The following is a 25,182-nucleotide window of genomic DNA, read 5'->3' as shown; positions in this document are numbered from 1 at the left end:
ATCCTTAACGCATCGGATTGTGGGTGAGAAGTGCCTGACAATCTATGTACATGATGTGTTAGAGCAGACAGACGGGATTGGGAGGGAGGAGGGAGAAAGAAAAGAAGGGCAGGAGGGCGAGGAAGGAAGGAGGAAGGGGCCGTGACAACATAACTGGGTGTATCTGGGATGTAGGCCACCAAGAGCTAAACCAAGTCAATGCTAGTGCAAGTGTTATGGCTTGTTGAAACAGAAGAGAGAAACTCCCTGAAAAATGATGAACAACTGCTACCATCAGCATCCTTACTACTCATCGTGTGCTATCTGTACATCAGCAGCACTGGCCCTGCCTGGATCAGTGCTTCTCAAATTTTAATGTGCATATGAATCACCTTAGGCTCCTGTTAAAACGCAGATTCAGTAGATCTGAGGTGAAGCCCCAAATATGCATTTCTAACAAGCTCCCAGGTGATGTTGATGCTGCAGGTTCATGGACCACACTTTGTATATCAAGGAGCCAGACAGATGGTTCTCAGACGCTGGGGTGTGTTTAGCTGAAACACAGACTGCTGAGTCTCACCTCCAGAGTTTCTGATTCAGTAGGACTGAGATGGGGCCAATGAACGTGCATTCCTAGCAAATTTCCAGATGACGCGAAACGATGCAGATGCTTCTGGCCAAGGGACCCCATGCTGGGAACCACTGATTTACACCAGAATCCACAAACTACAGTTCCTGGAAAATCCAGCCCCCACCAGTTTTTGTAAATAAAGTTTAACTGGAACACAGCCATGTCCATTCACTTACAAATGGCTATTTTAATATTATAATGGCAGAGTTGAGGAGCTGCAACGCCTGAACTGGTATGGTCCACAAAGCTGAAAATATTTACCATCTGGCCCTTTACAGACAAAGTTTGCCAGCCTTTGAAATAGACTGTCATTATTAAGGTCAAATTGGCACAATACAAACATAATGCTATAGGTTTACAATTAAGTTCACATATATGAATTCTAGTTTTAAAATCCATATATTTCAGATTCCTTTCCTTTAGTATCTGATTCAAATGTATACATTTAAGACAGTTTAAAATTATATTTTCTCCTTTTGTGTTTACTTAATAGGGTTAAAGTTCATTAGATGTTAGATCATTTGAGATAAAGTAAAAGCATGAGAAATTATTCATAAATTTTGATTCAAGAATCAACCTACTTCCACAATCATCCAGCCCTTCATTGGTTTACATTTTGGAGGAAGCTCCAAGATATCCAAGTGGTACACTCCACCCAGAGTTGTGAATTGGCATAAATCAACCTCATTTTCTTCAAAAAAATATGGCTTTTCACGAGCATTCTCTAACAGCAACAACTGTGCTGAAATTAATCAGAGTAATTCAGTTTCTAAACAGATCATAACATTTCTGTATTTTCTTAGTAGGAAAATGAAGAAATTCTAATATTGGTAAATGAAGATTTTATTTAGTTACTGAACATCTTCAAAATGTGGTTAATTCAAAATTATTCACAAAGCTAAGCTTGAAAGTGGGAATAGGCATGCATAATGTTAGGGTGCATTTGTATACTGACATTTGAGGAACTTGTATACAATAAGTATGTTACTATTAAAATAAAAACTTTAAAAATGTAGTTTATTGTATGGGAGGAAAAATAATTTTCCCACTACCCTTCGGAATTCTTGGCTGAGACTCTGGTAATAAAAGACAGAATTACTAGAGAAAGATGAACAGAAGTTTATTGACATGTACACCTCATGTATTCATGGAAGATACCCTGGGAAAAATTAGTAACTCAAGGAGGTGGTTTAGAACTCTGGCTTATACAGCATCTTCTACAAAGAACAACACATTTGTGGAGAAATAAGAGGACAAGGGAAAGCAGTTTTAGGCTTCCAAGGACAGAGATAAAGTTTGTTATGTAAATTCCTCTGGTGCCCTCTTCAGGCTGATAAGGTCTAAAACTGTCTCTGGGAATTAATCTTTGTAGAGAGGGGAGGAAGAACTCTTTTGAAAATTTATGCCCTGCTTTGAAGCAAATAGGAGGAGGGTAAGGACCTTTTCTTGCATCTGCATCTTTTTAATTGTTTTCAGCTCAAAATAACTCTTATGCCAAAGTGGCAGATTTGGGGTGGCATATGCTGCTAACTTTCATTATAAAAGATCAAAGGTGGTTTCACACAAAATTTAATAACTGACAAAGTAATGGTTTTAAATTGGACATTATGGAGCTAAAACTCTGAAACAAGCAAGTAAAATGATAAAAAAAAAAAAGTCCGTATATGAAATGAAAGCTATTTTTTTTTTCCAATAAAAATACACCCAGCTCATAGAAAAACAGGGATGGAGGTTTGAAAGTAAAGAAACTGGACTGGATAACCTTGTGTTCAGACATTTTACGGGGAAATCCTATGATCCCATAAATCTCAGTGCACAGTCAGGGGGTATCTGATGTCACATATTATCATTCCCACCTTTCACCAAAAATCTTTCAATAGAGTGTGATGGATAAGAAAAGGCAATCAGACCGCTTACAGGTTCCACCCTTGACTAGCTGTGTGACTGTAGACAAGATATGCTAATTAACATCCTAGTCTCAGTTCTTCCTCAACAAAATGCATGTAATAGTAGTATCTATCTTCTACAATCTGGGGGGCCTGTGATTTAATACAAGAAAGGAGTTTAGAACTGGTGCCAGACCTAGAGTAAAAACTCAGGAACTGTTAGTCTTATTATCTATTATTACAATTTCCCTCTCCCATCAAAGGAAGCACACTGAGATGGCACTGAATTTAACTCATGGAGATCAGGCACTGAAAATAAGTGGAAATAGCCAGAGAAAATTCCAGTCAAGCAATTGCTGCTTTTTCCTTGTGTACATTCAATAAAATGCAGACCTTAAGAAATTTTCAAATGTATCTAATTAATAGTCCATTTATCTGAAAAGAAATTCAGAAAGAATACTGTGTCCAAATTTACACTATTTATGATATTTATTATTTGGGGACCACCATATAGAAACCTTGGTATTATTGAGAGAGGTTCATTAAGTGAATATGTCATATTTCTAATAGGAAAATTATCTCATAAGAATTATAGAAAAATTATAACTATATAAACCTAGTTGATGGCTGACACAAAAGTGTGCTGGAAAAAGTGAAGTAGACAGGAAGCCTATTATAAAAAATATGCTAAGAAATATACAAGGGTAAGTCAAAAATTATCTGCGGCCAATTTCTGTTGGCCGCACTGTCTTATCAGTGCTTTCTGTTCAAGGCTACTGTCTCCCCAGTCACTGCTGTGCAGGTGTGAACATGTTACATCAGTTCATTTGTAACTGCAGTGCGAGCAAAAATGGAAGCCCCACTTGTGATTTGCACAAAAGAAGAGCAGTGTGCAGTGATTCGCTTTTTGTGGCCTGAGGATGTACCTGGTGCTGTTATTTATTGAAGACTTTATGCGCAGTATGGAGAAAGTGTTTTGTCTCCAAGAATGGATATGAATGTGTGTGAATGGATAGAGAAGTTCAAGGAAGGTCGCACAAGTGCTAGCCATCAAGAAGGAGCCAGATGCCTGTCCACGTCCATGGCTGATGACAACATTGAGTGTACACGTGAAATGACTCTGCCCAATAGACGAGTGACAGTGGATTATATGGCAAGTCATTTGCAAATCAGCCATGGCTCCGCCTATGAAATAATCCATGACAGACTTAGGTTTTGAAAAGTTTGTGCTGAAGCCTAAACTTCAGATTAAACACAGAGGACTGCTATCCAAGGGCGTTGTGATCTTGCATGGCAATGCACGTCCGCACACTTCTGCCCACACTGTCGACACTCTGCACAAACTTCACTTTGAGGTATTAAAGCATCCTCCCTATAGTCCAGATCTTGCTGCATCAGACTTTCACCTGTTTGGTCCCCTGAAAGCAGCCCTAAGAGGACAAAGATTCACTTCTGATGAAGAAGTGAAGACAGCAGTGCATTCGTGGCTTGCAGCTCAGCCTAAAACATTTTTCAGTGAGGGAATATGAAAGCTTGTTGACAGATGGACAAAGCGTATTGAAAAGCAAGGAGGTTATGTTGGAATATGATGTACTTGTCTTTTCTAAAAGTTAATTAAAATAAATTCTACATATGGGGATATGTGTATAAATACAGATGATTGAACTAGGTGTACCTCAAAAAAAATAAATAAATAAAATGAAAAAATAAATAAATAAAAAATAAATTCTATAGCCAGAGTGTGGATAATTTTTGACTCACCCTCGTATAAAAAATAGATTCCTTAGAAGTTACTGGAAAAGAAGCATACTGATAAAGTTAATGGAAAAGATGTACATAAATCTCAAACTAAAAGATTTGCAAATTAGACATCACTATCATTTTGACATTTTAAAACTGTATCCGATTGCTATTTGCAAGGATAAGACTGAAGACAAAAGTGTTGAAAATTTTCTAGATTATTTTACATGTGCTTGTGAATGTTCAATGTAACATTGCTTGCAATAATAAAAAAAATTAGAAATAACCTTATTGTCCACTAATAAGGAATTAAATAATGTCCCATTATTGGATGAGATTATACAGATGCTTTAAAAAGTAAGGCTACCAGTGTGCTCTTAGAATGATGTTGAATATTATTCATTTAAGTAGAATATGTGTTGTATTCTATGTATGTATGTACAATGACAAATACCGTCAGGTGAAAAAAAGTAATTTTCAACAAAAACATTTGTATGATATGATCCCATGGTTCTATTTAAAATCAAAAGAGAGAGCGACAGAGACAGAGAGAGCGCACCAATTTTTAAAAATTGTTAGCATTGGTTATCTCAGAAGAGCGGTGAAGAATTTTCACTTTAAATACACTTCCGCAACACCTAAGTTGTTTTTACAATGTCCCTGTATTTCTTTCATAAGCAGAAAATCCCAATAAAGTTAAATTCTAAAAATGCAATTTAGAAGAATACCTGCTGAAACTGTTTCACTTAATAATTTCATCTCCAGTTCATATTTTGTGGCTTCAGGTTCTTCCTGGACAGAACACTAGAGGAAACACAAGGACAGACGGGTGTGATGGTCAGTGTCTGCTGCAGCCCAGATTCACTCTCTTCCTGTCCCAGGCCCCACTAGATTTCTCCTACCTAAATTCCAGGGCCCCACATGGACACTTGCTTTGGCCTAAAGCTGGACTCAAAAACAATATTTTAAATATGAATTTAAATGGGAGCACATCTCCATAGAACCTCACAAGGGCAGGAGCTAGCCTGCCCAGATTCTCTGCTGAAAACCCCTAAGTGTGAAACAGAGAGACTAGGAAGCAATGCAAGCTATAAAAATATTATTTATATTTGCATTTTGGTTTTAGCCAAGTTTTAGATTTTGCTTGATTTTGGCAATAAACTCTGATAGACTAATTCCAAAGCCGGCTTTGGGGTAAACCTCTCAGGGAAATTAAAGATGCTATGCACCAAGTAATGTGGAAGACACTCTTGTAACATGGTGTAGTAAAAAGAATACTACAAAAAGAGGGCATATGAATTTATATCCAAATCTGCCATTAACTTACCTTTGTGACTTTAAGTAAGTCATTTAACCATTATGAGCCTCAAATTTCTGATCTAACAACCAATTTGGCATGTAACTGTGTGCCAGACATATAATACCTCTTGTGAACAATCCTGAGAGAGAGCTATTATCTTCATTTTACAAAAAAGGGAACTGAAGCTTAGGGAGATAATTGGTGTAAGGGTCAAATAAAATAATAAAAGAATTTTGTATACTGTAAAGTACTAGATAAGCGCAGTGATATAAAAATTTGGTGTGCGTGTGCTAATATTTGCAAACTGGATCATTTCCAGCAAACTTTCATTTGACCTCAAATACCATCTGTACTTTTCTACAGCACGAGAAGAACCTTATACCAGAATTCTGGTCAGAAGCTTAATGCCAGTTAATCCCACCAAGCCTCTCATCCTCTTCCACCATACGAAGCCAAGTCCCCGTTATAAATTATCTTTTCCCTACTCTCATCCCTGTATTGCCCTGTATCTTCCTCTTGACCAGTTTTAACACCATGCATTCTTTGCCAACCCTTTCCATCAGGCCTCTGACACTTCTCACTTATTAACTCATGCATTCAAATCATTTTTATTGAGTGCCTAAATTGTACAGGCATCACTAGATACTAGGAAGAAAAAGGAAGAAAAAGACAAGGTCTCTGATTTAAGGAGCTGCCAGTCTATTAGGGAAGCAGGTAAACAAATAGGCATTCTACCATCTGTGGGTGCTGTGGTGTAGTAAGGGGTCCACAACAGGAATACAGAGGAAGAACAGTTAACTCTGTGGGAAAAATAGTCTGTGGGTGGTGAAAATAGGAAATGCTACCCAAAGGTGGTAAAGTTTGAATTAAATCTTGAAAGATAATTAGGTCTTCCCAAAAAAACGGTGGCAGGGAATTTTAAGTATGAGTGAAGGCAGAAAGGTATGAAGCAAAACAGAGGGTTCCAAGCACCCCCAAGTTATCAGGTACGGTTGGAATGAGACAGGCTAGGAGGGTGTAAATATCTAAAGCTGGAGAGAGGCAGGGGCCAGCTTGTGGAGGGCTTTGGATGCCACTCTAAAGACTAGAATTTCCTCTATGGGTAAAAGAGAGCCCCCCAAAGACTTTTACGAGGAAAGTAACATGAAGAAATTTGCACTTGGGAGGAGTATTCTGGTGGCCACAGCTGATGAATGTATTGCTTAGTAAAGAGTAAGAAGTCCCAGATAAGGGGATCAGGAGCTAACTCAGGATAGGCAGCAATCAGGGCCATTAGAAGGAACATATATGACAGATGAGAAGGAAGAAAATCAACATAACTTGGATGGCGACTGGATACAGAAGTAAGGCAAGGGATCGGCAAAGACTGATTTTCAGATGTTTGGCTTATGTAGTACAATGGATGGTGGTAATAATTACCAAGAAAAGAAAAGGAAGAAGAATAGGTTTGGGGGAGAAAAAATAGTGAATTTGATTGTGGATATGTTGAATTTGAGGTGCCCATGGAATATCTAGGTGGCCTTTGATATTATCTACCATTAAAAAACCAGTTGCATTTCTTTCTTACAGGAAGGATTTTCTCCAACAATAATATCAAAGATATCAAACCAAGTGACTCAGGCTTTCCAATTCACATCTTCAAAAAACTAAGAATCCTTAGCATGTAGATCAAACCTTTCTACCTTTCAGGGAGACCAAGAATTTAGACTTTATCAACAGAACTCTTCCCTTGAAAACCACAGTACTTCAGTATGCAACAAGAGGAATTTATCAGAGTCCGTATTATCATACAATAGAACAATCTTGTATTTAACTCAACACATTGCCTTTACATAATTCACAATTTTTATAATTTTATGTTACTCTTTAGCTCAATTGACTCTTTTTTCTAAAAAAGTATTTATTTATTTTATTTTTTATTTATTGGCTGCATTGGGTCTTCTTTGCTGCGTGCAGGCTTTCTGTAGTTGCAGAGAGGGGGGCTACTCTTTGTTGCAGTGCCACGGGCTTCTTATTTTGGTGGCTTCTCTTGTTGAGGAGCATGGGCTCTAGGCACACGGGCTTCAGTAATTGTAGCACATGAGCTCAACAGTTGTGGCTCATGGGCTCTAGAGCTCAGGCTCAGTAGTTGTGGCGCACGGGCTTAGTTGCTCCATGGCATGTGGGATCTTCCCAGGTGGATTCTTAACCACTGAGCCACTAGGGAAGCCCATCAATTGACTCTTTTTTGAAGTTAGACTTCTGGAGGAAGGAAGCAATGGGTCAGTTTACATTCTGGTGCAAGTTCCTTAATCTTAATAACTATTCTAGAATGTTTTCCTGTCATCACAGCTAGAACATATTCCTGCACAAAAATTAAACTCCAAACTACATTTATTGATACTATAATCCTTCATAGTTTTACACATTCTAAAGCTCCTTGTGTTTGTTGGCAATGAAGCTGGAAAAAAAATACTTCTTTCTGCATATTATCATTATGTTTATATCTGCTAATGCAAAGTCCTCTTTCATCATAACTGTTTAAGAAAATTTTCCATGTATTTTTTTTCTTCTATCTAAATTTTAATAGCATTTTGTCAAGTTTCAACAATTACCAACTGGATTTTTTATCTGAATTGCACTGAATTTATAGATTTATAGGGATTTCCCTGGTGGCACTGTGGTTAAGAATCTGCCTGCCAATGCAGGGGACACAGGTTCGATCCCTGGTCCAGGAAGATCCCACATGCCTTGGAGCAACTAAGCCCATGCACCACAACTACTGAGCCCGTGTGCTGCATCTACTGAAGCCCGTGTACCTAGAGCCTGTGCTCCACAACAAGAGAAGCCACTGCAATGAGAAGCCCGCACACCACAACAAAAAGTAGCCCCCGCTTGCCACAACTAGGGAAAGCCCACATGAAGCAACTAAGACCCAATGCTGCTAAAAATAAATAATAAATTAAGAGTAATAAATTAATTTTTAAAATTTATAGGTTTTTAATAAATATACTTAAATAATAACATTTCTAAAAACTGTTTGCCTGGAAATGTTGACAGAATATGAAGCAGAGAAGGTAAAGTATAACTTTTCAATGACACATTGGTTCAATAGGTATAGAAATTGGCTTATAACAGGGAAGAACTTGACAAAACACTAGCTAAGTATTTTTCATTGCAACTTGATTAATGTGCAGTTATTGTAACGTGGAAATTCTTTTAATGTATATTGATATGTAATTTGAATTTGATATAAAAACATAATTGGGGTCATGGATAAGATCATGGAAACAGACTAGAAATTCCAGAAACAGACCCCAGGGTCCACTTGGGAATATAGCATATGGTATTTCAGATCAATAGGAAAAGCCTAGGTTTACATGGTAAGAGTTTTGAGACAGCTGGCTAAGATTTGAAATAAAATAAATTTAGCTTCTCCCCACTTTATACTAAAATAAATGCCAGATGGATAAAAGATTTAAGTGTGAAAACATAACTAAACCAATCAAAAGCCACAAAAATCATGAAAGTTATTTGAAGAGAACCTGGGAGACTTGATAGCAATAATTATCAGTGAAATAGGTGATATTGATATTGGACATCTGCAAAATGTCAGTACTGAATACTGCACACATTTGATAGAACGTCTCAAATTTTCTTGTCCATCAAGAGAAAATCTATACAAAGGAAGTTCGTTGATCTGAAATCCAATTTTTTCATCATCAAAAGGTAAGTTAACTACAGTTTCAGAACAAATTGTTGGAACTGGCTCTTGGTCAGGAGTTGAAGATGAATTTTGAACATACAGTATCATATGCTTCACTTTGAAGAAAGATAAGAATGATTATATCGTATATTAACACATATATGCAGAATCTAGAAAAATGGTACAGATCAACCGGTTTGCAAGGCAGAAATAGAGACACAGATGTAGAGAACAAACCTATGGACACCAAGTGGGGAAAGCGGGGAGGGTTGGGGGGGAATGAATTGGGAGATTGGGATTGCCATATGTACATTACTAATAAGAAAAAAAAAACCAAATTGTACACTCTAAAAAAAAATAATAAAATAAATAAATTTTTTAAAAAAGAATGATTACCCTGAGTGTGCCAAAGTCTCATTTGTTCCTGAGGCTTCAATACCAAACATAGGCTGGTGGTTCCCAAATCCACGCTAAGTGATGCCTTCAGGCCACACACACGGTGCTGCTCAGCCCCAGGAGCTCACAGTCTCCATGGCACATGGTGGCCGAGGCCAACCTCCCTCAGAACTCCAGGCTCACACTTACCTGCTTGACATTTCTATTTGTATGTCCCAAACGTACCATGCCCCCGGTGAAATCCTCTAGTTTCACCGTCACTCTCAACCAGGGCAGCCCATTCCTGTCCATCTCAATAAACTGCGCCACGATCTGCTTAGTTTCCCCAAATCAAAATTCAGCAGGATTTGTTTACTCTACCTTCAAAGCATATCCCAGACATATCCACCTTTCCATGTCTCTTACTACCACCTTCGTCCAAGCTACCACGACCTCTCATGGCTCTTGATACCATGCTTCTGCTCTGGCCCCTCACAATTCATTCTCTACAAAGTGGCCAGAATAACTGGTCAAAGTCATAAATCATGCCACTCTCCTACTTACAGCCTTCTAATGCTTCTCATTGCATTTACAGTAAAATATTAACTTCTTCCTCTGGCCTGCAAAGCCCTGCTTCACCTGGTTTCTGCTTTGCTCTCTGACATCATCTCATACCACTTTCTTCCTTGCCCACTATACGTCAGTCCTTTGGCCCTCTTTCTGGTCCTCACTTCTGTCTCATGAGCTGATTCCTTCTGGTCATTTGGGTCTCAGCTTAAATAAAAAAAAAAAACCTCACAGGGACTTCCCTGGTGGCGCAGTGGTTAAGAATCCGCCTGTCAATGCAGGGGACATGGGTTCCATCTCTGGTCTGGAAAGATCCCACATGCCATGGAGGAACTAAGCCTGTGTATCACAACTACTGAGCCTGTGCTCTAGAGCCTGTAAGCCACAACTACTGGGCCCACGCACCACAACTACTGAAGCCCTCACGCCCTAGAGCCCATGCGCTGCAACAAGAGAAGCCACCGCAGTGAGAAACCTGTGCACCGCAACAGAGTAACCCCCGCTCGCCGCAACTAGAGAAAGCCCCGTGCCCAGCAGCAAAGACCCAATGCAGCCAAAAAATATACATATAAACAAATTTTAAAAATTGTAATTTATTTTAAAAAAAACCTCATCTTACAAGCCCCCTCCCTAACCACCCAGTCTAGGTACCATCAGTCATTCCCTGCCATACCACCCTGTTTAATTCTGTGCGTGGCATTTATTAATATCTGTTATTTTCCAGTTTCTTCTTATTTATCGTTGGTTTCTCCTGACTTATAAGTAAACCATGAGAGTAGGAATCTCATTTGTCCTTCACCACTGCCCCCTGGGGACCAGAATAGTGCCTAGCATATATAGGTAGGCATTCAATAAATATGTGATGAATGAGTAAAGAAATAAGAACAAGGTCCAGGGTATGACCCGGGAAATGGGTTGCCAGTGTAAATTTGTGGGACGTTAAAGGCTGAAGAATGCTGAAGCTAGGTTTTTCATGTGGGTAATTCTCACAGATCTTTTTTAAGCTGTTTATTGGAGTATAATTGCTTTACACTGTTGTGCCAGTTTCTGCTGTACAACAAAGTGAATCAGCTGTATTTATACACATATCCCCATATCCCCTCCATCTCGCAACTCCTTTCACAGATTTTCAATTTATCCATGATGATGCCAAGAAGTCCCTGAATCCCTAAGCCTATTTATTCCGTATCTCCACACTCTTCCCTCCAACCAGAATAATTTCCTATCCTTCCCATCTAAACTCCACACCTATCAAAAGATATAGCTCAAATGTTACCTCATCAGGGAAGACTTCCGATCTGTTCACTCAAGCTTTTTTTTTTTAATTCATTTGATATCTCAGCTCCCATGCCTAATCTCTCTCATTGCACATAGCAGAAGGTATGGTAACTGTTACATTTCTCCTCCACAATCATGTCAAATTCCTTATAGAAGGTACTTAGTAAATTTTGTTTCATATATATGTTTTATATATTATACACTCATATTTATATTAAATATGTATAATACATATATACTCATATGTATGTTAAATCTTGTATCTGCTGAGAGTATCTTAAAGACAAACACTATTTTTAACTTGAATTTTACATAGTTCAAAGGCCCAATACCACTCATGCCCCTTAGATCACCAAAATGTTTCTGAAGATAATTATCATTTTTAAGAAGCAACATTTATCACATTGTGCTACACTTAAATTAGGCTTTTCTAAAAATTTTCTAAGATAGATTACCTGGGAAGACAGTATTAGCCAATACCGACATTATTGTATAATTAGCACATATTTAAATAAACTAAAATATGGTATTAAGAGTCCTCTAGTGGCAAAATTCTTAATAGACCCATGAAAAAGGAAGACATAATTTGGACCATCTTCTAAAAGAGACTTAATTTTTAAACTAAGAAAGTATCAATACTAAATATTATTTGTAATCATATCATATATCAAGCATAATTCAGATATTTTGGGCTACCAATTCGTGCATTATTATACTCATATTTGCCTTACAATCGGCCCCCAAATTTATTAAAAAGATATAAGAAATGTAATATTATATTAAAATATGCCAACCTAAAATTATAAAAATAAGCAGCCTATCCCAAAGAAAAAGTTTTAAAAATAGAGAAATCTCTTCCTCTAAGGCCAAAACACAGTAAGTTTCCCTACTGACCCTACAGGTAGTCCCTAATTTACACACACTCACACACATGTACACATAACACACACAAGTTAACTTTCATGAATGTATGTGCCAGTTTAAAAAATTTATAACATATTCTGCCACACCAAGGAAACAGTGCTATGAGTGACATTTAGGGTATGGTAGTTTCTATATTGCTGTGATTATACAAGAATACAAACCTCACCACCATCCATAAATACTGCTTCACATTCTGAGTTCCAGCTGACTGCAAGAAGCACACTTCTCCTGAGGCCGCTGTGGTGTTGCAAGTGAACCCCTCCCATCACCCCCTGCACTATGCCAGATCCCTCCAGGGGTCACAGCTGCTGAGGACAGCGTCCCGAGAATCCCTAGTGACAAGCTGGTAGATTCCCTAAAGTAGCAGAAATGGTTCCCAGCACACCCAACTGTAATTGACTCCTAAGTGTCTTCAAAACACAGGATAATTTTCACGTGGGTACTGGTTGAATTCTTTGACATGGGTGACAGTGCTTACACAGGTTGCTCACAGCAAATCAGACTCAAGTTAGGGCCAACTTTCAATCACTTACCCATCCATTCATTCGCTTATCCCTTCATTCATTCAATAAACATTTATTGAGCCCCTGTCATGTACCAGGCCCTGTGCTTACTGTAAACATGAAGTCTATCAAGATATTCTTGGCCTCAAGATCATAATTTAGTGTTTAAGAATTCTAATAATTAAACAGAATGATAAGAGCATAGTAGAGATACATCTAATTTAGCCTGAAAATAGGGGGAGAACTTTGTGGAGGTAAAATTGAAAGTGATGGAATAAAATTTATATTTTAAAGCAGGACAAGAAAATTTAAGCATAACATATTCCCTGCCTGTATTGGGCCCTCCCTAATGTACAATGTGCATCTGCGTTGTACATGAGCCAGACCTCCTCCAAGGTGGGAATGCCTGCCACAGAGATCAATGTTTTTATCCTTTCCTCTGATGTCGGCAACGTAACTTCTGAGAAGATTGGCATTCTTTCCCAACTCCATAAGAGGTCATGGTGATTTACTGTTCACTTTGTACGTGCTTACCTGGATTATGTCTCTTTGGTGAACTTTATGTAAAACGTCAGTGTGTCATTTTGATGTATGAGCCTTTGTCTCGAAAATGTATATGACTGTGCCTTTGGCTTCTAACAAGTGGAACTGTTCTCAGAGCTTCTGAGAGTCTGTCTCCTGGGTTAGAATTCTCAGTTTGGCTCAAATAAAATGTCCTTTTTTCTTCTTACCTTGATCATTAACTGAACTTTTGTCAACAAAGGTAAGTCTTAAGAGACAAGTGGGTGTTAGGTAGAGTGAAGATGGTGACAGGAGGAAGGGACTTGCATAAGGACAGGATAGCAAGTGGAGTGTCACAGAGGCTTCTCAGGAACTGTCCCTTTCTAAAACCAAAAAGAAAAGAAATATGGTGTTTCATTTTCTATTAGGGAAGGAATGTGTGTTCAGTACTCGTTGATGGAAAATTCAAACAACACAGAAGTATAAAGAGAATAAAGAAATCACTGAGAGTATAGCACCATCCCACTTGTCTCACACTCTGCCCCCCACCCAAGTTAGCCACGGTTTGGTTAAGGAGGCGGCCAGATTTTTTTCTGTAAGTACTTTTTCCCTGACAAATATTGCAAATATAGGTTCACATCTTGAAAAGAATATCTTAACGATACACCTTGGGTATTTTTCCACATAAAAGTAAATAGGTTCCCATCCAAGATGGTGACGTAGGAGTATCCCAAACTCATCTTCTCCCGCACACGGAGTCTACAGCTGCACGTGGAACAATTTTCTTTGAAAAGAACCCCGAGAATTAGTGGAGTGACTCCTACACACGGGGTGAATGGGGAAGAGCCCATGCTGAAGCAGATAGGAGCGGCTGAGACACAGTCTCACCGTAAACCCACCCCTGTGCAGCAACCCAACATCAGGAGGGAGCACACAAACACGAGCCTCTCCCTGAGGAGCAGAGTCTGAACGCCGCATCAGGTCTCCACGTTCAAGGCGTGCACCTGAGAAACTAACCCCCCAAACATCTAGCTTCAAAAGCCAATAGGGCTTGCTTCCATCAGACACATAAGGCTATGCAAACTGAGAAACCGTTCTTTTTTTTTTAAGCTCTTTATTGGAGTATAATTGCTTTACACTGTTGTGCCAGTTTCTGCTGTACAACAGTGAATCAGTTGTATTTATACATACATCCCCATATCCCCTTCCTCCCGCGACTCTTTCCCACCTTCCCTATCCCACGTTAAAGGGCCCCTGCACACGTGGACTCACCTGCCCCAGGGCCCAGGGCAGAGGCAGCCAACTGAAAAGCAACCCGACTTTCTGTGAAACAGGCTTATTTCATTATCTTAAAGCGGAGGCCTGAGGGGCAGGCATCTACTATAACACACAGCTAGGGGCCTACTGAATTACTCTCCCCAAACGGAGGCCAGCAGGTACCATATCTTTGTGCTCTCCTTCTATTTTGCTCCAGATCGCCAATATCTCCTTCAAAGGGAGCTTGTATCACCCAGGGGACACCCCTAGATCACCTGGCTTTGGTGGCCAGTGGGCTCACATGCACAGGTCCCACAGGGCTGAAACAAATGCAAAAAGAGTTCTTAACTGGCTGCCACCCCCAGGGCACAGCAGAGAGGAGACCCAGTACAGACAGACCCAGGAGCTCAGTCTTTCTGAGAAAGAGGCCTATTAGTTTATCTTCATAGCTGTGGCTTGAGGGGCAGACTTTTAACTGAACACACATCTAGGAGCCTACTGTAATCCTCCACAGAGACTTCAAAAGGCAGGCACTATCGCTCTCTCTCTCTCTCTTTTTTTTTTACTTTTTATTTTTTTTCAGGTTCACTTGTTTTTTTAATTGAGCTATAGTTGTTTTACAGTGTTGTGTTAGTTTCTACTGCAGATGAGGTGAAGTAACTCTACTTCCCTGTACTATACAGCAGGTTTTCATTAGTTATTTATTTTATACATATTAGTGTATATATGTCAACCCCAATCTCCCAACACATCCCACCCACCCCTTTCCCCACCTCGGTGTCCATATGTTTGTTCTCTTCATCTGTGTCTCTATTTCTGCCTTGCAAACCAGTTCATGTGTACCATTTTTCTAGATTCCACATATATGTGTTAATATACAATATTTCTCTTTCTGACTTAGTTCACTCTGTAGACAGTGTCTAGGTCCATCCACATCTCTACAAATGACCCAATTTCATTCCTTTTTATAGCTGAAATAATATCCCATTGTATACATGTACAACCTCTTCTTTATCCATTCGTCTGTCGATGGACATTTAGGTTGCTTCCGCGACCTGGCTACTGTAAAGGCACTATCTCCCTTGAGCACCAGTATTTCCCAAGGGAAGCTTGTATGTGTGTCTGGTGTCCTGGTTTTTATGGCTGCTGCCCAGGGAATGGCCCTTGATTGCCTGGTCCTGGTGGCCAGCACAGCTTGTGTTCATGAGTTCAACAGGATGGTAGCAAAGAAAGAAACAGTTCTTAACTGGCTATCACCTCAAGGCTCAACTCAGTGGGAGCAGAAAATCCCAGAAGATCATCCCCCAGTCCTTCCCTGAAAGATGCATATTTGAATACTTTAAAAGTTGTTGCTTGAAGATTTGGCTTCCAATCAGCCTGGACCTAGATGCTGACCGAGCTCCTTCCTTTTGGGACACTGATAGGTCGTGGCACACCGTCAACTATTGGGAGCCACTAAAAATAAAGTCAGTGCTTGAATAATCACAAAGAATTGAGAGACAACCAAGGCAGCATTGAAGGATAAATTTCATCTCCTACACAAAACTACTCCTTCAATACTGAGAAAGATGGCTGTTTTATCTAACCAATACAGAGAGTCAAGAAAAGTGAAGAAGCAGATGAATATATTTCCAAACAAAACAACAAGATAAAACCTCAGAGAAAGACCTTAATGAAACAGATGAGTAATTTACCTGATAAAGATCTCAGAACAGTGGTCATGGAGATGCTAACTGAGCCAAGGAGGAGAATAAAGGAACATACTGAGAATTTCAACAAAGATAAAATATAAGAAAGTACCAAATAGAAGTCACAGAGTGAAAGAATACAATAAGTGAGCTGAAAAATACAATAGATTCACAGCAGATTAGATAAAGCTAGAAAAAAAAGACCAGAGAACTCACAGACAAAGCAGTAAAACTCACCCAAACAAAAAGAAAAAGAAGGAGAAAAAGTAAAGATAGCTTAAGAGACTTATGGAACAACATCAAGCAGACCAACATTTGCATTATAGGGGCTCCAACAGGAGAGGAGAGAGAGAGAAGGGGGCAAAAAACTTACTTGAAGAAATAATGGATGAGAACCTCCCAACCTGGGGAAGGAAACAGACATCCAGATCAAGGAAGCCCAGAGAGTTCCAAACAAGATAAATTCAAAGAAGCCCACACCAACACATTTTATAATCAAAGTGTCAAAGGTTAAAGACAAGGAAGAATATTAAAAGCAGCAGGAGAAAAACAACTTGTTACATACCAGGGGGATTATTGGTATGTTTTTCAGCATAAAATTTGCAGGACAGAAGGGAGTGGAATAATGTATTCAATGAATAATGTATTCAAAAGAAAAACAAAACAAAACAAACAAACAAAAAATGAAGCAAGAATACCCAAAAACATTTTTATACAGAATTGAAGAACAGATAAAGAGTTTTCCAGACAAGCAAAAGCTAAAGGAGTTCATCACCACTAGACTAGCCTTAAAAGAAATGTTAAAGGTACTTCTTCAAGCTGAAATGAAAGGGTGCTCATTAGTAACAGGAAAACATATGAAAGTATAAATCTCACTGGTGAAGAAAAATATATGTAAAATTCAGAACATTGTTGTAAAAATGGTGGGTTAATCACTAATAAAGCTAGTATGTATGTTAAAAGACAAAGTAGTACCAAGAAATATAACTACAATATTTTGTTGAGAATAACACAAGATAAAAATATATGTTACAACATCAAGAACATAAAATGTGGGGGAGAGTAAAAGAGTAGAGCTTTAGAATGCATTCACGTTAAATTGTTATTAATTTAAAATAGATTGTTATAAGTATAAGTTGTATAAATGTAAGTCTCATGGTAACTACAAAGCAAAAACCTATTGTAGGACTTCCTAGGTGGCGCAGTGGGTAAGAATCTGCCTGCCAATGCAGGGAACATGGGTTCAAGCCCTGCCCCAGGAAAATACCACATGCTGTGGAGCAACTAAGTCCGTGTGCCACGACTATTGAGCCTGCGCTCTAGAGCCCATGAGCCACAACTATTGAGCCCATGTGCCACAACTACTGAAGGCCACATGCCTAGAGCCCATGCTCTGCAACAAGAGAAGCCACCACAATGAGGAGCCCACACACCACAATGAAGAGCAGCCCCTGCTCTCTGCAACTAGAGAAAGCCCATGTGCAGCAATGAAGATCCAACACAGGCAATAAAAAAATAAATCCAATAAATAAATTTAAAAAAAAAAACCTATTGTAAATACACAAAAGATAAAGACAAAAGAATCTAAGCATACCAGTACAGAAAATCATCAGATTACAAAGGAAGAGAACAAGAAAAGAAGAAAGGAACAGAGGAATTATAAAACAGCCAGAAAACAATTACCACAATGGCAGTAAGTATATACCTATCAATAAGTGTACACAGGGTAAATTCTCCAATCAAAAGAGTGGCTGAATCAATAAAAACACAAGACCCAGCAATGTGCTGCCTATAAGAGACTCACTTTAAATATAAAGACACACACAGACTGAAAGTGAAAGGATAAAAAAACATATTCTATGCAAATAGAAACCAAAAGAAAGCTGGTACAGCTATACTTTTATCAGCAAAAATAGACTTTAAGAAAAAGAGTGTAATAAAAGACAAGGTCAGGGCTTCCTAGGTGGCGCAGTGGTTAAGAATCCGCCTGCCAATGCAGAGATCACGGGTTCGATCCCAGCTCCAGGAAGATCCCACATGCCGCGGAGCAACTAAGCCCGTGTGCCCAAAAAAATAAAAAAAAATAAAATAAAATAAAAGACAAGGTCATTACATAATGATAAATAAATCAATCTAATAAAAGAATATAACATTTGTAAATATTCACACACCCAATATAGGAGCACCTAATATACATAGCAAACAGACATAAAGGAGAAATAGAAACCAATACAATAATAGTAGGAGACTTTAACACCATATTTTCATCAATGGATAGATCATCCAGAGAGAAACCAATAAGAAAACATTGGCCTTAAACAACACATTAGATAAGATAGACTTAACAGACATATACAGAATATTTCATCCAAAAGCAGGAGAATACACGTTCTTCTCAAGTGCACGTGGAACTTTCTCCAGGATAGATCATATGTTAGGCAACAGAACAAGTCAATAAATTTAAGAAGACTGAAATCATATCAAGCATCTTCTCTGATGACAATGGTATAAAACTAGAAATCAATTACAAGAAACAAACTAGAAATTCACAAATATGTGGGGATAAACAACATGCTACTGAACAACCAATAGGTCAAAGACGAAATAAAAAAAAAAATCTCGAGACAAATGAAAATGGAAATACAACATACCAAAACTTATGGGATAAGGCAAAAGCAGTTGTAAGACAGAATTTCATAGCAATAAATGCCTACATCATAAACAAAAAAGATCTCAGCTAAACAACCTAACTTTTTTTTTTTAATTATTTTTTTGGGGGTACACCAAGTTCAATCATCTGTTTTTATACACATATCCCCATATTCCCTCCCTTCCTTGACTCCCCACCCTCGAGTCCCCCCCACCCTCCCCGCCCCAGTCCTCTAAGGCATCTTCCATCCTCGAGTTGGACTCCCTTTGTTATACAACAACTTCCCACTGACTATCTATTTTACAGTTGGTAGTATATATGTGTCTGTGCTACTCTCTCGCTTCATCTCAGCTTCCCCTTCACCCCCCGCCCCCCCCAAACCTCGAGTTCTCCAGTCCACTCTCTGTATCTGCGTCCTTGTTCTTGTCACTGAGTTCATCAGTACCATTTTTAGATTCCGTATATGTGAGTTAGCATACAATATTTGTCTTTCTCTTTCTGACTTACTTCACTCTGTATGACAGACTGTAGTTCTATCCACCTCATTACATATAGCTCCATCTCATCCTAAACAACCTAACTTTATACCTTTAGAAACTAGAAAATAATAAATGAAGCCCCAAATTAGTAGAATAAAGGAAATAACAAAGATCAGAGCAGAAATAAATGAAATAGACTAAAAAGATAATTAAAAGATCAATAAAACTAAAAACTTTTTTCTTTTATTTTTTTGCAAAGATAAACAAAATTGACAGAGCTTTCAGTAGACTTACAAAGAAAAACCCTAACCCTAACTCCTAACCCTAGCCCCTAAACCTGAAGCCCTCCACCCAAACCCAAACCCCAAACCCTAATCCCTGGCTCATACCTATACCCTTACCTGTACTATAAACCCTATGAACCTTAGCCAAAAAGCCATAAAATCATATATTGTGTAACCATATAGCTATAGTCATAAACCATAACCATAAACCATAAACCTAACCCAAACCAGAAATTGAAACTAGAAACATAATCTATAAATTATAACCAGAAACTGAAATCAGAATCATAAACCATAACTTATAACCAGAAACCATATCCATAAGCCATCAACCATAACTATGAACTATAACCATAAATTACAAACCATAGACTATAATTATAAACTCTAACCTTAATCCAGCCCCAGGTCAGCTCCCATACCACCCCCAGCCTTAGTGCTCTAAACCACTACCACCAACTCCAGTCTAATCAAATCATACAGGCATCAAAAAGAAAACTACACATCAACATTCCTTCTAAATACAGATGTAAGAATCCTTCACAAAATAATAGCAATAAGAAACCAACAGCATATTGAAAAGATTATGTACCAGAAGCAAGTGTGTCTACACCAGAAATTCCAGGTTGTTGTTATATTAAACCAAGCAATGTAATAAATTATTAAATTAAAACCAAGTAATGTAATACATGACAATTATTGCAGGATCATGTAACTTGATGCAGAAAAAGCTTTAAACAAATTCCAGTGCAAATTCATCATATAAACACAAAAGTATGAGGAAAAGGACATTCATTCAATATGATACAAAGCATTAGATAAAACACACAGCAAAAATCATGCTCGATGCTGAGGACTGGAAGGTTTATCTCTGAACTCAGGAACAAGGCCATGATGCTGGCTTTCACCATTGTTACAATATTGTACTGGAAATTCTACCCAGAGCAATGAGGAAAGACATAAAATATATCCACATATGAAAGGAGAAAATAAAACTGTGTCTATTCACAGACAGAGATGACAGCATCTTACATATATACTTTTCCAAAGAATTAACAAAATATTATTTGAGCGAGTCAACTAATTCAGCAAAGTTAGAGGACAAAATATCAATACATTAAAATCTGTTTGTATATACACTAGCAATGGATATTCTCAAAAGGAATTTAAGAGGACAGTTCCATTTTAAATAATGTCAACATCAATCAAATATGGGTTGGCCAAAAGGTTCATTTGTGTTTTTCCATAACACGTTTCTGAACTTTTTAGCTAATCCAATACTTTGGAATAGATTTAATCAAGGGGCAAGACTTGTACACTGAAAATCATAAAACATGGCTGAAAGAAATGAAAGAAAACCTGAATAATGTGGACATCCCATGGTGACAGAAAGATTTAATATTGTTAAGATGGCAATAGTACATGATGCTATCTACAGATTCAATGTGATTCCTATGAAAATTCCCAAAGGCTTTTGGGTAGAAATATACAAGCTTATCCTGATATTCATATGAAATTTCAAGGGACCTCAAAGAGCCAATACAGTCTCGAATATCAAAGCTGGAGGCTCACTCTTCCCAATTTCATATCTTAGTACAAAGCAATAGTAAATAAAACATTGTGATACTGGCATAGAGATATACATATAGATCAATGAAATTGAATGGAAAGCGGAGAAATAAACATATCCATCTATAGTCAATTGATTTTTGACAAGGGCGGAAAACATTAAATTGGGGAAAGAATGATCTTGTTCAACAGATGGTGCTAGGCAACTGGCTTTCTATGAACAGAGGGATGAAATTTGACCCTTACCTCATACCACATATAAAAATTAACTCAAAACAGATAAAAGACTTAGTCAGCCCTCCATATCTGTGGGTTCTGCATCCACAAATTCAACCAATTGTGGATCAAAAATATTCCAAAAAATAATTTTAGAAGTTTCCAAAATGAAAAACCTGAATTTGCTTTGCTGGCAACTATTTACATAGCATTTATATTGTATTAGGTATTATAAGTACTCTAGAGATGATTTAAAGTATACGGGAATATGTGTGTAGGATATATGCAAATATTGTGCTATATGGGACTTGACTACCTGCGAATTTGGGTATCTACAGGGCAGTCCTGGAACCATTCCTCCATGAATACCAAGGAATGACTGTATAAACTCTAGAAGAAACATGGGGATAAATCTTCATGACCTCGGATTTGGCAATGGATTCACCAAGGCATGAGCAATGAAAGAAAAAAATAAATTGGATTTCCTCAAAATTAAAAACTTCTGTGCATCAAAAGACACTATGCAGAAAGTGGAAAGACAGTCCACAGAATGGAAGAAAATATTTGCACTTTGTTATACATCTGATAGGAGTCTGCTATTCAGAATATATTAAGAACTTTTACAACTCATCTACAAAATTACAAAGAAGCCCATTTTTTAAATGCACGAAGGACTTGAATACTTCCTTCTCCAGATGAGACATACAAATGGTCCACAAGCACAGGAAAAAGATGTTAAATATCAAAATAGTATAAATGGTGTGAGGCCATGGGCAATTATTAGGGAGGCAGCCCCTTCAAAACCTCAAGGTGTTTGGATGAGGATAGCTACAGTGACAAGTGCCACGTGGCTAAGGGAGGAGTATTTGATGAGTGATTTTAAGTCTGTTTGGCACAAACAGATTAAGCTGGTTATAATTATTCCTCATAAGGATAAGATAAAGGAAGGATCCACTACGTAGTTTAAGGGGTTTAGGATAATTGTGATTCGTAGTATATCACAGCCACCAAGTCTGAGTAGTACAGCTGCAAGAACTACAGATCTGGCAGTGGGAATTCCACACGCCCTTTTGGCAGTCAGAGGTGTAATCTGTAGAGGGGCATTTTACTGTAAAAGCTATTATGCATGCTAATCAGATGAAAATATTGGACCATGAGTTAGATACTATCTGGGCTTGGTACTGGATTATTAAAAGGTTTAGTGAACCTGTAATATTTTGGATAGACACTAGAGCAACCAGAAGTGGAAGAGATCCTACTAGTGTGTAAAATAAAAAGTAAATTCCTGCATTGAGTAGTTCTGTTTGGTTTCCTCAGAGAGAAATAGTAGTTAATGTTGGGACTCGTTTTGTTTCGAATAAGAAAAGAATCAAATCAATTCCGTGGCAGTGAAAGTTATAATTAGGAATATCGGTAGCATAAATAATATAGTGATATATAAGGGCAGTGATTTGAGCTGCTGACTCTTTAGATGGGTGGAATTGGCTGGCTATGAGTGTCAGCGATAGGTCACGTTTTTGGAGTTAGTACAGGTGCTGATAGAGAGTTAGAGAAGATGAATGACAACTTAAGGCTCTTGTCATTAAATTGGTTAAGAAGGAATAAACTAATAAAACTAGTAAATTGCATGTGGTGGTATTAATTCAAGTTATATCTTTTAGAATCACGTTAGTGGTACCAATAGGTGGGATAATACAATAATTTTTAAAATTGGAGAAAGTTGAGATTTTGTATGTAATCAGTGTCATAGGTGTTCGATATTAATACTAGCAGGTAATTCTAGTGCAGCCTCGCAGGCTGTGAAGACTGGTAAGATGATGGGTATCATGCTAGCTAGAGAGAAAAGGATGTGTAGGATTATTAGGGTTGCCATAATGAATAATGATATTATTCCTTCTAGAAATGGTAGGGAGGATGTTGAGTGGGATTGGTATATTAATACTCCCTAAAGGAAACTATAAACGCTAGAGTCATAGTTATATAGACTAAAGGAACTTAATAATTGTGAATTTAATCATAATTTAATGAGTCAAGATCATGTGTTTTAACTTTAATTACCATATCTGGTCCACTGGAATGCCTTTTGAGTCCACTTGTAGGCTAAACTTATTGCTAGCAGTGAAATTAGAATTAGTGCTATAATGAGTATTGTTATTAGATTGTTTGGGATGCTCAAGGTAGGGGCAGAAGGAGGGTAATTTCTAGGTCAAAGAAGAGAAACATAATGGCCACTATGAAAAATTTTATGGAAAAATATAGGCATGCTGATCCTATAGTATCAAATCCACATTGGTAAGGACTTGATTTTCCTGTGTGTTTAGTTGGGGAAATTAGAATGTGAGGAATACAAGCAACAAAGCTTTTTTGGGTGATGTCATCATTGATATAGTGTTAAGATGCTGGTTAATAATCCAAGGATAATAAAAATGCTGAGTTTAAATGGAATCATATGACTAGACCAGATGCTCTGAGAGGGGCTGAGAGGGCTCCTGTAAGAGGTCAGCGGCTGGGGTTTCCTATGTGGAATGCATGGGTTTGGTGGGTCACCACGTGTCATTGTGTAAGGATAGGCTTACAAGCAGGGTGCTTGAATAAAGGCTTCTGTAAATTCAAGGATAGTGAGTAGAATAAGAATAACATATGCAATGAAGGCTGTGGTAGAGATAATGCTTATTAGGGCCAGGACTGCCCCTCCAATAAAATAAATTAATAAGTGGCCAGCTGTGATATTCATCATTAGTCATACAGCTAGGGTCATTGGTTGGGCAAATAAGCTGAGAGTTTCAATAATTACTAGCATAGGGATAAGAGAGATTGGTGTTCCTTGTGGTAGAAAGTGGGCTAGAGATCCTTTTCTTTTATGGTGGAAGCATGATTACAGTTCCTGCTCATAAAGGGATCACTATTCCCAAATCTATTGAAAGTTGTGTGGTGGGTGTAAATGAATGTGGTAAGAGACCACTATCTTACACTATAAACAAAAATTAACTCAAAATGGACTAAATACTTGAACATAGATCTGAAATCACAAAACTCCTAAAAGAAAACATCAGTCTTGGCAATGATTTTTTGGATTTGACACCAAAAGTAAAGAAAGCAAAAGCAAAAATAAACAAGTGGGACAACATCAAACTAGAAAGCTTCTGCACAGCGGAAGAAGCAACTGACAAAATGAAAAGGCAACCTACCAAACGTGAAAAAATATTTGCAAATCAAATATCTGATAAGGGGTTAATATTCAAATTACATATAGAACTCATATAACTTAATAGCAAAAAAATCCAACATTCCAAATAAAAGATGGGCAGAGGATGTGAACAGACATTTTTCAAAAGAAGACATACAGGTAGCCAAAAGGCATATGAAAAGGTGATCAACATCAGTAGTCATCAGGGAAATGCAAATCAAAACCACGATGAAAAATCACCTGTTAAAATAGCTATTATCAAAAAGACAAGAAATAAGTGCTGGTAAGAATGTGGAAAAAAGGCAACCCTTGTGTACTGCTGGTGGGAACGTAAACTGGTGCAGCCACTATGGAAAACAGTATGGAGTTTCCTCAAAAAAATTAAAAATGAAACTACCATATGCCCCAGCAATTCTAAAGGAAACAAAAACACTAACTGGAAAAGATATATGCACCTCCATGTTCATTGTAGCACTATTCACA

At 38.0% G+C, this 25,182-nt stretch overlaps 1 protein-coding gene across 5 annotated transcripts in view; it reads right to left on the bottom strand.

Annotated features, from left to right (window-relative positions):
- The window catches only part of DNAI7 (dynein axonemal intermediate chain 7), a 71,788-nt gene that overhangs the window by 10,130 nt on the left and 36,476 nt on the right, over positions 1-25,182 (bottom strand). For all 5 annotated transcript variants that reach the window (XM_057702200.1, XM_057702202.1, XM_057702204.1 and 2 more), the window contains 2 exons: positions 4,965-5,040; positions 1,192-1,352 (listed from right to left, as the gene is read on the bottom strand). In XM_057702200.1, coding sequence (XP_057558183.1) covers positions 1,192-1,352; positions 4,965-5,040 — 237 coding nt within the window. The remainder of the gene's footprint in view (positions 1-1,191; positions 1,353-4,964; positions 5,041-25,182) is intronic.

Source organism: Hippopotamus amphibius, chromosome 12 (genome assembly GCF_030028045.1).
Source record: "Hippopotamus amphibius kiboko isolate mHipAmp2 chromosome 12, mHipAmp2.hap2, whole genome shotgun sequence".
NCBI lineage: Eukaryota > Metazoa > Chordata > Mammalia > Artiodactyla > Hippopotamidae > Hippopotamus > Hippopotamus amphibius.
This window is presented reverse-complemented; position numbering and strand designations above follow the sequence as displayed.